Source organism: Strix uralensis, chromosome 32, assembly GCF_047716275.1.
Source record: "Strix uralensis isolate ZFMK-TIS-50842 chromosome 32, bStrUra1, whole genome shotgun sequence".
Taxonomy (NCBI): domain Eukaryota; kingdom Metazoa; phylum Chordata; class Aves; order Strigiformes; family Strigidae; genus Strix; species Strix uralensis.
Window position 1 is genome coordinate 724,611 of NC_134003.1, and position 12,205 is coordinate 736,815.

The following is a 12,205-nucleotide window of genomic DNA, read 5'->3' on the forward strand; positions in this document are numbered from 1 at the left end:
CACCGGGCGCAGCCTCGGGGGGTCCCGGGGTACAACCCCGGGGGTCCTGGGGGGCAGAGGCAGCCCCAGGGGTCTTGGGGAGCTGGGGGGCTCCGGGGGGGCAGAGGCAGCCCCAGGGTGTCCCGGGGAACCGGGGGGGGGCCGGGGGGCAGAGGCAGTCCCAAGAGGTTCTGGGGAGCTGGGGGGGGGGGGTCCGGGGGGACAGAAGCAGCCCCAGGAGGTCCCAAGGAGCCAGGGGGAGGTCTGGGGGGGCAGAGGCAGCCCCAGGGGGTCCCGAGGAGCCAGGGGGGTCCTGGGGGGCCAGAGGCAGCTCAGGAGCTACCAGGGGCTGCCTGGGGGGTCCCGGGGACAGCCCCCACCCCCCCCGCGGCAGCACATGGCCCCCCCAGACTGGGGTCTCCCTGCAGCCAGGCCTGGCTGACTCTGCCCCCCCAAAGGGGTCTGGGGGCTGCTACCCCACCCCCCACCCCATGCCCCTTGAGCTGCTCCCCCCATATCCAGACACAAGACACCCCACAGCCTCAGGGATCTTTTAATGGTGTGACGGGGACTGCGGGGGGGACCGTGCCCCTGGCTCAGGGTGGCAGAGGGGTCCCCTGTGTCACTTCTGGGACATCACCCCCCTGGCGTCCTTCTCCCCGGGTGCCATCTCGATGTCTGGTGGGATAGCGGCGTTGACGAGGACCAGGGCGCTGTGCTTGGCGGGGGGGGGGTCCCCCTCCTCCGGCGGGTGGTGGAAAGCCACGAGGAGCTGGTAAAGGGCCGAGCCCACGGCAGCCCCCAGCAGCGGTGCCACCACTGGCACCCACCACCACCCATTGCCTCTGCTGGGGACGGGGCACGGTGGGCAGGGGGTCACCCCTGGCACCTCCCCACCTCACCCCCCCCTTCCCTCTACCCACCTGAAGACCTCCGCGCCCCAACCTGCCACGTAGGTGAAGAGCCGGGGCCCGAAATCCCGCGCGGGGTTCATGGGGCAGCCGCAGTTGGAGCCCATGGAGACCTCGATGGAGAAAACCAGCAGAGCCACGACCACCGGCTCCAGGCCCTTGGGGACGGCTTTGTTGCGGGTGTCCAGGATGGCCAGGATGCCCATGATCAGCAGCGCCGTGCCCATCACCTGCGGGGCTGGCACGGCAGCTCAGCGCCGCAGGGACTGGCGTTACCGGAGGGGTCAGGGGGGAGCCGACGCCAGCACCCACCTGATCCAAAAAGCCGTTGGAGAGGGAGAGGTAGTCAGCGGGGTAGGTGGCGAAGATGGAGGCGGTTTCCTGGGGGCCGGAGGTGGTGAGGGTCCCGTTGCTGTAGTGCTGGATGGCGTCTGCGGAGCAGAGGCAGAGCCCGTCTGTGAGCCCGGCAAACCCGGGCGCAGCCGTGGTCTCCCCCCGCCGGGCACCCACCCACCTCCCCGTACCATAATAAAGGGCGTAGACGGCTCCAGCGGAGATGAAAGCAGCCAAGGTCTGCACGGCCACGAAGATGGGGAACTTCCACCAGGGCAGCTGCTCCAGCAGGCACATGGCGAAGGAGAACGCCGGGTTCAGGTGGGCCCCTGCAACGGAGCGGGGAGAGGGGGTGGGAGTGGGGGATTGGGAGCTGGGGGATGGCGGGAGCTGGGACCCCCTCCCCAGCCTCACCAGAGACTCCCCCCGCTGTGTAGATGGCCACCATGACAGCCAGGGCGCCCGCCAGGTCAGCGGTGAGGATGTTCCCCTTCGTCCCGGAGCTGGTGACCTTCTGTGCCGAGCCGCTCAGGGTGATCAGCTGGAGAAGAGGGACGTGGCTCCAGCACGGCCCCCTCACCACAGAATCACAGAATCCCAGACTCGTCTGGGTTGGAAAAGCCCTTGAAGCTCCTCCAGCCCCACCATGAACCTCACCCTGACCGTTCCCAACTCCACCAGATCCCTCAGCGCTGGCTCAACCCGACTCTTCAACCCCTCCAGGGATGGGGACTCCCCCCCTGCCCTGGGCAGCCCATTCCAACGCCCAACAACCCCTTCTGCAAAGAAATCCTTCCTAAGAGCCAGTCTGACCCTGCCCTGGCGCAGCTTGAGGCCATTCCCTCTTGGCCTGCCGCTGGGTCCTTGGCTCAAGAGACTCCTCCCCCCTCTCTGCACCCTCCTTTCAGGGAGTTGCAGAGGGCCAGGAGGTCTCCCCTCAGCCTCCTCTTCTCCACACTAAACCCCCCCAGGTCCCTCAGCTGCTCCCCATCAGACCTGTGCTCCCCCCTGCTCCCCGCCCCGCTCCCCAAGGCCGCTGCCAACCCCGGGCAGCAGGAGGGCAGGGAGGCGAGGGCTGCCCCGGGGTCCCTGCCTGCGCTGTCCCCCTGGTTTTGCTCCCCCATCCCCTGGGCTGAGCTTTGGGTGCTGGATGGGGACAGGCAGGGAGGCGGTCACTGATCTTGCGGTTTTGACGGCAAAGTAAACAAATTATCGGCAATTAATTAATCGTTTTCCCTGGGGAAGGGGCACCACCAGCACGGCCGCAGCGTCACCGTTCGCCGTTGCGGGATGCAGCCCAAACGCCAACGTGGCTCCGGTGGCTCTGGAGCCCCAACCTTTGCCTGCTCCAGGGTGGGAGGCGTCAAGGCACGCACTGCCCAGCGCCGCTCCCTCAGGTGCCACGTGGCAGCAGCACCCGTGACCTCACTGCGCCGGAGCTGCCACAGCAGAGGCCGCACCACGAACAGGGTCCAAGCTGGAGGCCCGGGCAGTGCCGAGTCACCGGGCGAACATGGCACAGCCCCGAGGCCCCCAGCTCCTGGCGGGGGACGGACAGGGGAGCCCTGCGACCCCCCACCGCCCCACGGCCCACCCACGTGCCCCGCTCACGATGAGCACGAAGACGGCCAGCAGCTCAGCCAGGCACTCCCGCACCAGCTGGTTCTGGACACGGAGCAGAGCCTGGGCCCTCTTCAAGAAGGAAGAAGCGCCCATGGGGTCGGCCGGGCACGGGCAGCAGCGACAGCGGCGTCAGTGTCTCCGTCCTGGAGTGATTTTATGAACCCCGGGGCTGGGGTGGGTGATAACACGCAGACTTTAAACCGATCAGGGCCACATCGCAGGGAGACGCCTGGCAGGGACCAGAGTCCCGCGTGGGGCCAGGGACGGCAGCGCCTTGTCACAACGGTGTCCCCTGGTAGGGCCAGACCAGGCAGGAGCCCCCCCCGAGGATCCCCAAGCGGCCGTGGGGAACTGAGGTGAGCCAGCACGGGCGTTCCCCTCCGGGGAGTCCCTTTTTCCCTGCCGGATCCCTGCCCAAACCACAGCTGCAGGCAGCACTAATGAAGAGGCCTTGGAAAGGCTCCTGGGATGGGCCCTCGAGGGTGTTAACACAGCACCGGGCAGGGAAACGGGAGAGGGAGGTGGGCAGGGAGCAGCGCGGGCACGGGGCCAGGGCGGAGGAGCCCAGCGCCTGCCTGCACCTGTGGGCAGCCCCCAGGAGCCACGCTGGTGGCCGTGCGGGCCCCTGCCTCCGAACTGGGGAGGTTCTGGCCTGAAAGAGCCTGGCAGATCGCCGTTAGCATAAATAGACTTTATTGCTCTGTACACACGCACACGCTCGGCCCCCACGGGGGTTCCCGCAGCTCCGCAGCGCCCCAGAAAGCGGGCAGCCCCCAGCCTGGGCTCCAGCTCCCTGCAGGATCTGCCCCATCTGCAAGAAAAACAGGCAGTGAGAAGAGGCTGCTGCCCACCGCCCGCCCTGGATGGAGCCGGCAGCCCTGGCGTCTGTCCCCACGGCACACACCCCCCACCCCCCACCCATCGCACATACGGGGTGCTCAGCTGGGGAGGGGACACAGCTACCAGCTCGAGAACCAGCGTCGGAGGAAGCTGCCCAGCGTGGACGAGGGGTCGCTCAGGTTGGGAGCGCGGAGCTCGTCCTGCCGCGGCCACGTGCCTGCGAACTGCGCCAGTTCCCCTGGGAGAGCAGGGAGAGGTCGCTCAGAGCGGACCCGGCCCGCTCCCCTCACCCTCCTCAGCGCCCCACTCACGGTCATCCATGTTGACCACCTCTTCCCGGTAGTCCTTGCTCTGCCCGTCCTCCTTGGTGGTGGTGATGAAGGCCTGGTCCCCTCTTCGTCGTGTCACCGTCGTCTCTCGGTGGCCCTGGCTGTCCTGCACGGTCCGGCGCTCCTCCACCGCCTGCGCAGAGCACCGAGCCCTGAGAGATGCCACCGCTCTGCTCCTCGCACTGGGGACGGTGTCCCCAAGTCACCCGCGGCCCCGTGAGCGAGGGGACACTCACCCCGTCAGGGAGAGTCACTTTGGTGACGGAGACGCTCTGGAAGTAAGAGCGGGACTTGGGCTCGTCGGGTCTCAGGATGGTCCCCAACCCCGCGGAGGAAACCTGGGAGTCCAGGTCTGCGGGGGAGATGCAAGATGGTGACAGCAGCGTGGGGACACGCCCTGACAGCTCTGGGGGCGCGGGTGGGCGGAGCGGGGAAGGCAGAGAGTCCGTGGCCCCGCTCCCAGCACCCACCTTGGTCTTCCTTGAGGCCAGGAGGAGCCGGGTGAGCATCTTCCAGCTGCAAGGCAAAGCCACGCGCCGGTGACGGGGAGGCAAAGCGTGACCCCGCGCCCGCAGCCTCCCGTGGCCGCCCCAGCCGCACCCGCGGCAGGCAGAGCCCTCACCCACCCCCGGGAAGGGTCTCCACGGCCAGGCCGGGTCGCCGGTGCCCTCGGGGCCTCCCGGGGACGCACTGGGAGCAGGGCTGTCCGGGTGCTTCAGCATAGAGTCCCGCAGCAGCCGCCCCGCGCTGCCCTCGCCGGGGCCGGGCTGGGGGGGCTCTGGGGGAGCAGAAAGGGGGGTCGGGTCAGGCCGGGCTGCCCAAGGGGCTCCGCAGCGGCCCCCAGAGACCCGCTCAGCCCCCGGCGGGGGCAGCCCCTTCCCTTCCCCACCGATGCGCTGGGGAGCCCCATCCCAGGCTCCCCCGAAGACGCCCAGGAGCTCGCCCATGTCCCGGAACAGCTCCTCGAAGGCCCCGCGGGACCCGCTGGGGATGAAGCCGAAGCCGAAGTCCTGGGGGGGCTGCGCCAGGGACGGGCCGTCATCATCCTCCTCCTCCTCCTCCTCGTCCCACGCCGTGCCGCCGAAGAGCGGGTCCCGGGGCCTGCGGGACCGCGGCGCTGAGAGACACCCGGGCCTGGAGCAACCGGCGCCGCAGGACAACCGGCGGCCGGGCCGGGCCAGGCCCCGCGGGGCGACAGAGGGCTGGGGGTGGCGGGGAAACGAGGGGGGGAACCGGGACAGGGCCGGGGCACGGGGGGCAACCGGGGGAGCCGGCGCGGGGGCTGCGCAGCCGGAAGGGCCGGGGGCGTCGAGTCGGGGGGTGGCGGGGGTGGGGTCCCGGTACCTGCGCCGCCCCGGGAACCCGAAGAAGCCGCGAAACGCGTCGTAAAAGCTCATCGCGCTCCACTCGCCGCCGCTCACCGCGCCCGGGCCGCGCTGCCGTAAAGCGCCGGGGTCGCGCAAAGCCGCAAAGCGCCGCCGGGTGTCGTGAGGCGCCGCGGCCTCGCCCGAAGGCGGATCCCCGGGGTCTCCCCCGCAGCCCCCCCCGCGCTCGCCACAGCCCGGAGCCTTCCCCGTCCCACCACCGGAGGCCCGGGGCGGCGCCGGGGCCTCTCGCTCAGGCCGCCAGGCCCGTGCAGCACCCGCCGGCCCCGGGTGTCCGGCTGCCGAGGCCGCAGCCCCAAGCCCTGTCCCCCGGGGGCGGGAGGCCCTGGCCCAGCCGCGCTCACAGGGGTCTGGGGGGGCTGCACAGCACGAGGAGGGGACTGGGCTCTATCCTGCAGCCCCACCATGGTCCATGCCCCCAGCTGAGCTCCCTCAGCCCATCCCACCACCCTCTGCTAGGCCCCCAGAGAACAAGGAGGGGCTTGAATCAGCTCCAGGTTTGCACCCCCCAAGCCCCCAGCCCCTTACCTTACGGCTCAGCCCCCCTCCTTTGAGAAGGGTGACAGGGAACGCAGGGGGTGAGGGTGGCTCGGGTGGCTTCCTGCCACCACAGCAACTGGCCCATTCCCCTCCCTCATGCTGGGATCCCCCCTCCTGCAACAGCCAGTCCTCGGCCGAGGCCCTCACGGGGGGATGGGGGGCAACTGGGACAGCACAAGCAGGAGGCAGAGAAATGGAGCGTAGGGGTCCCTGGGCCAGGGAAAGGACAGGGAAAAGGATGGTGATAATGTCCCTGTGCTGGGATCCTGGTGCCCAGCACCGCAGCTGGGAAGAGGAAAAATCCACAAAAGGGAGGAAAAAAAAAGAAGCCCGGGGCCTCCCGCACCCTGCGCCAAAAATAGGGAACCAGGCTGAGAAAGTAGGTATTAAAAAATACACACGTCACTTTGTGATCTTTATTCTCTTTAGTAAATCACCCACACGGGGGCTTCAGTTGAAGTGACCAGTTTGAACTGAAAAATACAAGATTTGGACTGCATAGAAAAAAAAAAGACCAAAAAAAAAAAAAAACCAAAACCAAAAGCAGAAGATACTTACAGCGTGCAAGGAGGGGGCAGGACCTGCGCTCGGGGCCTGGGGGGAGGGAGGGGGCATGGATGGAGAACGTAAAATAAGAGGGGGGGGCGCCCTCCAGGGCTCCTCTGGGCCAGGGGCAGAGAGCAGCGAGGGTGGGCGAGGAAATGAGAGAACTACAGGACGGCGGTGGGGTTTTTGTTTTTATATACAAGACACATTTATCCATTAAATTTAGAACACGGTACAAAAAAACACTTCAACTAATTAATCTTACAATGCTGTTCATATCAATTACTGTTCTTATTCCTAATAATAAGGGGGTTTGCTGTAGGCGACTCGCAGCTTCCACTCCTTTGGATCCGAGAGGTTCTGGGGCAGCAGGAGGTGGGGGGAGAGGGGAGAAAGGAGTAAAAACCAAAAAAGGCCCCTACGGCAAACGGTTCAGAATCTGAATGCAGAGAGAGGAGAAAAAAAAAAGAAAAAAAAAAAGAAAAAATACAAATTCTATATTACATACAACAGGAAAGGTGGCTGAAGACAGACAACGCAGAGCCGCCTGCCGGCCTGGCCTGCCCGGGGGCTGCGGGGCCCGGGCGCTGCCCCGCGGCAGGACGCTCTCCTCCCCAGGATCCTTCGGCGTCGGGGTCGGTGGGATTCTCTTCCGGAAGCAAGTGGTGGGCGAAGGCCGCCCCGGCCTCAGTTGGCCCCCCAGCTGTAGCTGTTGTAGGCAGACTTGTTGGCCTGGGATTTCTGGGGGATGGAGCTGCCTTGGCTGCGCTGCCCGGAGCCGCTCTGCGGGAAGGGGGAGAGAAAGAGAAGCAGGCGGTTACGGGAGGGGAAGCGGGTGCCGCCGCCATCTCCGGGGTCCCAACCCCAGCCCGCTCTGCAGGGCGATGCCGTGGGCACCGCTGTCCCCGCACGACGGCTCCAGCCCGCGGGCGCTGCGGGCAACGGCTCCTCGGCGCTCACCGACCCGCCTCAGCCCAGCGCAAGCTCCCCGGGACCGCCGGCACCGGGGCACGGGCTGCCTCCTGCACCGAGCAGCCGGGCCGTGGCCCGCATGCCATGCCGTCTGCCGCCCCAGCAGCCACAGGACCCTCCCTCTGGCTCTGCACCTTCCTCCAGACCAGCACCGTGCCAGGACCGCAGGCAGCGAGGGCCCCGGCAGCTCTGACGCGCGGCAGGGAGAGGGGGGGGGGGGAAAGGGTGGGGGGAAAAGGGGTCGAGCAGGGGGGTGTGTGTCTGTGCCCGCGGGTGTGTGTGTGTGCACATACTGACTGAGGACCTCTCTCCTCGCCTGGCGGGGCCACGGGGGGGAGAAGGAAGGGGCTACGTGAGCCTGGGGGGCCTTAGGGGCGGGGGGAGACCCCAGGGCAAGTGCAATGCATTATCAGAGAGGTTCATTACCTGGTCTTCCTGCTGGCGTTGGCAGCACAGTATCATCTGCAAATATGGAAGCTGTTGCAGTACCAGGATATGTAAAATAAAGGGACAAACTATGACAATAGAAATCCACGGTTAGACCTGAAAGCTACGGCAGGGTCGTGGCTGTGGCGAGTAACCCCTTCGCTGCTGGCCTGCGGAGCCGCCCCCTCCGAGGAAGGGGGGGAGGCGGGGGGGTACCAGGCGTGTCTGCGTGAAGGGGCACTACCCGAGCGTACCTGGTACAGCCCGGCAGCGAGGGGGGCTGTGCCGAGGACCCCCCAGCGGAGCGCACCCCGGGCCTTCCTCACCTCGTCCTCTGATCAGCCCTGTGTGTATGTGCAGGTGTGAGCATGTGCGTGTCACCGCGCGTCCACGTGTGTCCGCCGCAGGGCGTGAGGGAGGGAGGGAGAAGGGGGGGGCCGGGGGGGGTAGCGAGAGCCCTAGAAAATACCCCAGCAAGGGCCAGGGAGGCGGGGGGGTTGCTTACCTGCCCATCCTGCTGCAGGTGGTGGTGCAGGATCTGCGAGTGGGGCTGCTGATGCGGGGTCAGGATGTGCATGAAGGGGGTGGGGGGGTACGCCGCTGCCGTAGCAGGGTTGATGGGGCCACCGCTGCCCAGCGCTGAAGGCAGGTTGAAGGAGGCTGCCGGGGTTCCAGTGTGAAATCCCTGCTTCTCGAAGGATTGCTGAGGAGGAGACACCAAGGGCAGAGTAAGGGCTGGGAGCCGGGCAGCGCTCCCCTGCCCCTGGCTGGCAGCGTGCCCCGACCCAGCTCTACAAGTCTGGGAGTCAGTGGACGGTGCAGAGAACGGACAAAGTCTCTGCCTACGGCTCTTTCTGAGCTTGGAATTGCTCTAAGCTGGGAAAGGCCAAGCATTTCCCTTCTCCCTGGCTGGCTGCTCCAAGGGCAAGAAACCTCATTGCCCATGGAGGCTGTCTCAGAGCTGGGCTTCCACCACCCAGCAAAGCGGCGCCTGCCTGGAGCACACCCCAGACACTGACCTGAGTTTTGGAGTAGACAGAGCCCGAGATGTCCGGCACTCCTGTATTACTGGATGTCACAGATACACCTGGGGAGAAGGAAAGGCAAGCGAGCGTTAGGCAGCAGCCATTGGCTCAGCAGGAGCCAGCGCCTGGCAGCCAGGTAAGGTTTGGAGACAGACATCACCCGAGAGAGCAGGGTAAAGCTGCAGAGTTCTTTTGCTCTGGACACGAGCTGTTTCTGAATGGCTCCAGAAACAAATTTAGGGGCCTGCAGCCACCCAGAGAAACACACGTTCTTGAAGAGCTCAGAAAATAGCAACTCTGAGAAGAGCTGCTGGGAGGATGCAGCAGGCAGACAAGGAAACAAACTCCCAGCATGACACGGTAGAAGGACAGCCAGAGCTCCGTGGATGGAAAACGGGCAATTGCACGTAAAGGTGGCCCAGCCGCGGGCTGGACTGGGTGGTACAACGATGGCGATGCTGGTGCACGGCCCACATTTGTTTCTAAGAGGTGGTGGTACAGAGGAAAGCCTCAGCAATCATTTAAGGCCTGGAAAAAGCGTCGAAATGAAAGAGGTTTGAAAAACTCAGTACCGGGTGAGCTGGTACAGAGCTGAAGTGTCTTCGCAAAGAGAAAATAGTGTCTTGAAGGGCTCTAACGTAGTGAAAAAAGGCACAACAGGAATTTAAAGGCTGGAAGAGGGACCCAAACGCAGGTCCTGTAAGTCAGCCAGACATTAACCAGTGAAACCCAGTACTGAGACAAGCAGCAGGTTCACAACCCTCCTGCATCTTTGAATCAAAGACACTTCTCTAGAGAGCATGCGCTCGCCAAACACAGGAGTCAAACAAGTTCCCAGGCTCAAATCTGGAATAATTATTGTTCTACTGATCACATAGAGGCAGAAAAACACTCCCAACAAACAACTGAGGAGCTGAAGCTCTCTGATGCGAGTCCAAGGCACCAACCATCCGACTGCTGGGCGCAGAGGAGGGCGTGAACGCCCTGTGCTCCTCAAACCGCTCCAGACCTGGATGCAGAACAAACCTCTGGGCCTTTCCGAGGAGAATCAAACGACCTGCAAGTGGCACCATGGACGATTTCCTTCCTTCCCGTGGGGGCAGTAAGTCAGAAGTCCCCTTACACGCCCAGCGAGGCTGTGAACAAGCCCTGCCACTGTCAGTAACTGCTGCTGGGAAAGGTGCTGTCGGGTCTCTTACCAGTGCTGTATCCGTGAGAGCCGTAGCCACTGGGCTGCTGAAAAGGGGTTGCTGATGCGTTGACGCTGACATTCACACCATGCTGCTTGGAAGAGGTAGGAGCAACCTACAGAAAGGAGAGGGGCAGAGTGAGGAGAGGCTTCGCTGCGTTGCCCCAGCCCCACACCCTGCCTCTGGGACACTCACAGGGAACACGGCGGGCCCGTATTGGAAGGTGCTGGGGAGCCCTGGTACCCCTGTGTAGTACGGCAGACTGGTGTAACTGTAGCCCGGAGGCAGCGCTGGGTTCAGGAACGTCTGCTGCGTGGTGTGGTGAGTCTGGGTCTGGCTCTGCTGAGGCTGGGCCAGAGTCGTTGCAGGAGCAGGGGAAGAGGCATCACCTCGGCCAAATTTTGTTAAGTCACCTGGAATCACACAGAATCATCTCAGTTGGAAGAGACCTTGAAGCTCCTCCAGCCCAACCATGAACCTCCCCCTGACCGTTCCCAACTCCACCAGATCCCTCAGCGCTGGCTCAACCCGACTCTTCAACCCCTCCAGGGATGGGGACTCCCCCCCTGCCCTGGGCAGCCCATTCCAACGCCCAACAGCCCCTTCTGCAAAGAAATCCTTCCTAAGAGCCAGTCTGACCCTGCCCTGGCGCAGCTTGAGGCCATTCCCTCTTGGCCTGCCACTGGGTCCTTGGCTCAAGAGACTCCTCCCCCCTCTCTGCACCCTCCTTTCAGGGAGTTGCAGAGGGCCAGGAGGTCTCCCCTCAGCCTCCTCTTCTCCAGACTAAACCCCCCCAGTTTCTTCAGCCACTTCTCATATACAGGAGATGAAAGGGGCCTGAAGAACAGTGTCAAATCCTGGCCCATTCGAGCTCAGTCCAAAGGTCACCCAGCCTTTTGATCAAGGGTGACTTCAATCAACCCCCCTCCTAAGGCCTGCAGCTCTCCCAAGCCCTCAGGCCCTTGCACACTGATAAGGGCTAAGCTGTTAATTGCTCTCCTCATCTCAGAAGAGGACTTCAGAGGGGAAGGGAAACCCACAGCAGCTAAACTACACGATGTCAGCCTACGATCTGGCACTGGATAAACCTGTGCAGCAACAGAGCCTGGGTGCTAGAGCTCTCCCTAAGCCGGCCCCCCACCCCGATGCTAGAGCTCTCCCTAAGCCCCCTCCAAGCATCAGCAGGAGGTCAGAACACAACTCCAGTCCCTCCAGAGCCAGGCCCCAGGCCAGAGCAGCAGCCTGGGGGCCCGGTCCTATTGGCAAACAGCTCCTCATTGAAGAAGAGAGTCAAATATCTTCCAGTTGAGGATGCGTGAATGGCCCCTTTTTACAGCAGGGCTCACACCTCCCTTTCTCTCGTTGGGGCACGGAATCAAATGCTGCTGCAGAGGCCCAGGAGCTCGCAGAGAGCACTCGGATATCGCTTCCTCTCTCCCCAGCCTGGGCACTGCGAGGGTTTGGCTGCGGGGCTCGGGGAAGCTCCTTTTGCTGCTCTTTCTGAGCACCTGCTTGGCGCTTCCATGCAAACACTCTCCCTATTCAGAGCTCACACAGTAAGGCAGTGAATTTTCTCAGTGCTGCCCCAGCTCACAAGTGGGTCCAGGATAGCCACAAACATTAATTATCACCGATGTTAACTTGGCAAATTACGAATGCAGCAGTGCCGCGCTCTGAGCTTGGGATTTCAGCCTTGGCGTGCCAGGCAAAAGCAGTTCCGCACAAACAAGCTCCTGCTGAAGCAGAGGAGAAGTGGTGCTGGAAAAAAAAGAGCGATCCACAAAATGCAACAATTCCTAAAGCACGTGAAAGCTCAGCACAACCGCTGCCCACTGTGAATCAGCAGCGTGAGTAAACACACCTACCAAGGTCAGGGAGAGATAAGCCACTCACTGGGAATTTGGTTTCAATTTGACAGGTCCTAAACTCCCTGTTTTCTTTCTCCATGAGGTTGTCACATAGATAAGAAACTTAAATTTCTCCAGATTTTGTGTTTCTTTGCATTTTTACTTTAAGTGCTTGAGAAGCACTGCTTAACCCCTGCCTCACCATGACCTACAAAGCAGTTTTACACCTCACAGACTCTTTCAGCCCTTCCTCACTCCC

General features: G+C 63.6%; 3 protein-coding genes across 22 annotated transcripts in view; all 3 read right to left on the bottom strand.

Moving 5' to 3' along the window:
- Positions 1–314: 314 nt before the first annotated feature.
- AQP10 (aquaporin 10) lies at positions 315–2,939 on the bottom strand. The gene is made up of 7 exons (XM_074852868.1): positions 2,822–2,939; positions 2,478–2,763; positions 1,638–1,915; positions 1,415–1,552; positions 1,203–1,321; positions 903–1,120; positions 315–827 (listed from the first exon to the last, which is right to left on the bottom strand). The coding sequence occupies exons 1-7, from the start codon at positions 2,937–2,939 to the stop codon at positions 602–604; spliced, it is 1,383 nt and encodes a 460-aa protein (XP_074708969.1). The 3' UTR covers positions 315–601.
- A 583-nt stretch (positions 2,940–3,522) lies between these two features.
- HAX1 (HCLS1 associated protein X-1) lies at positions 3,523–5,485 on the bottom strand. Its single transcript, XM_074853100.1, has 8 exons — positions 5,360–5,485; positions 4,905–5,116; positions 4,642–4,793; positions 4,486–4,531; positions 4,252–4,367; positions 3,998–4,148; positions 3,778–3,924; positions 3,523–3,657 (listed from the first exon to the last, which is right to left on the bottom strand). The coding sequence occupies exons 1-7, from the start codon at positions 5,410–5,412 to the stop codon at positions 3,806–3,808; spliced, it is 849 nt and encodes a 282-aa protein (XP_074709201.1). The 5' UTR covers positions 5,413–5,485; the 3' UTR covers positions 3,523–3,657; positions 3,778–3,805.
- A 1,179-nt stretch (positions 5,486–6,664) lies between these two features.
- The window catches only part of UBAP2L (ubiquitin associated protein 2 like), a 32,006-nt gene continuing 26,465 nt past the window's right edge, over positions 6,665–12,205 (bottom strand). For 13 of the 20 annotated variants that reach the window (XM_074853465.1, XM_074853473.1, XM_074853480.1 and 10 more), the window contains 6 exons: positions 10,295–10,512; positions 10,109–10,214; positions 8,904–8,971; positions 8,390–8,587; positions 7,885–7,935; positions 6,665–7,269 (listed from right to left, as the gene is read on the bottom strand). In XM_074853465.1, the coding sequence (XP_074709566.1) occupies positions 7,174–7,269; positions 7,885–7,935; positions 8,390–8,587; positions 8,904–8,971; positions 10,109–10,214; positions 10,295–10,512 (737 nt within the window). In that variant the 3' untranslated portion in view covers positions 6,665–7,173. The remainder of the gene's footprint in view (positions 7,270–7,884; positions 7,936–8,389; positions 8,588–8,903; positions 8,972–10,108; positions 10,215–10,294; positions 10,513–12,205) is intronic. The other 7 variants (XM_074853483.1, XM_074853479.1, XM_074853478.1 and 4 more) reach the window with 2 other exon arrangements.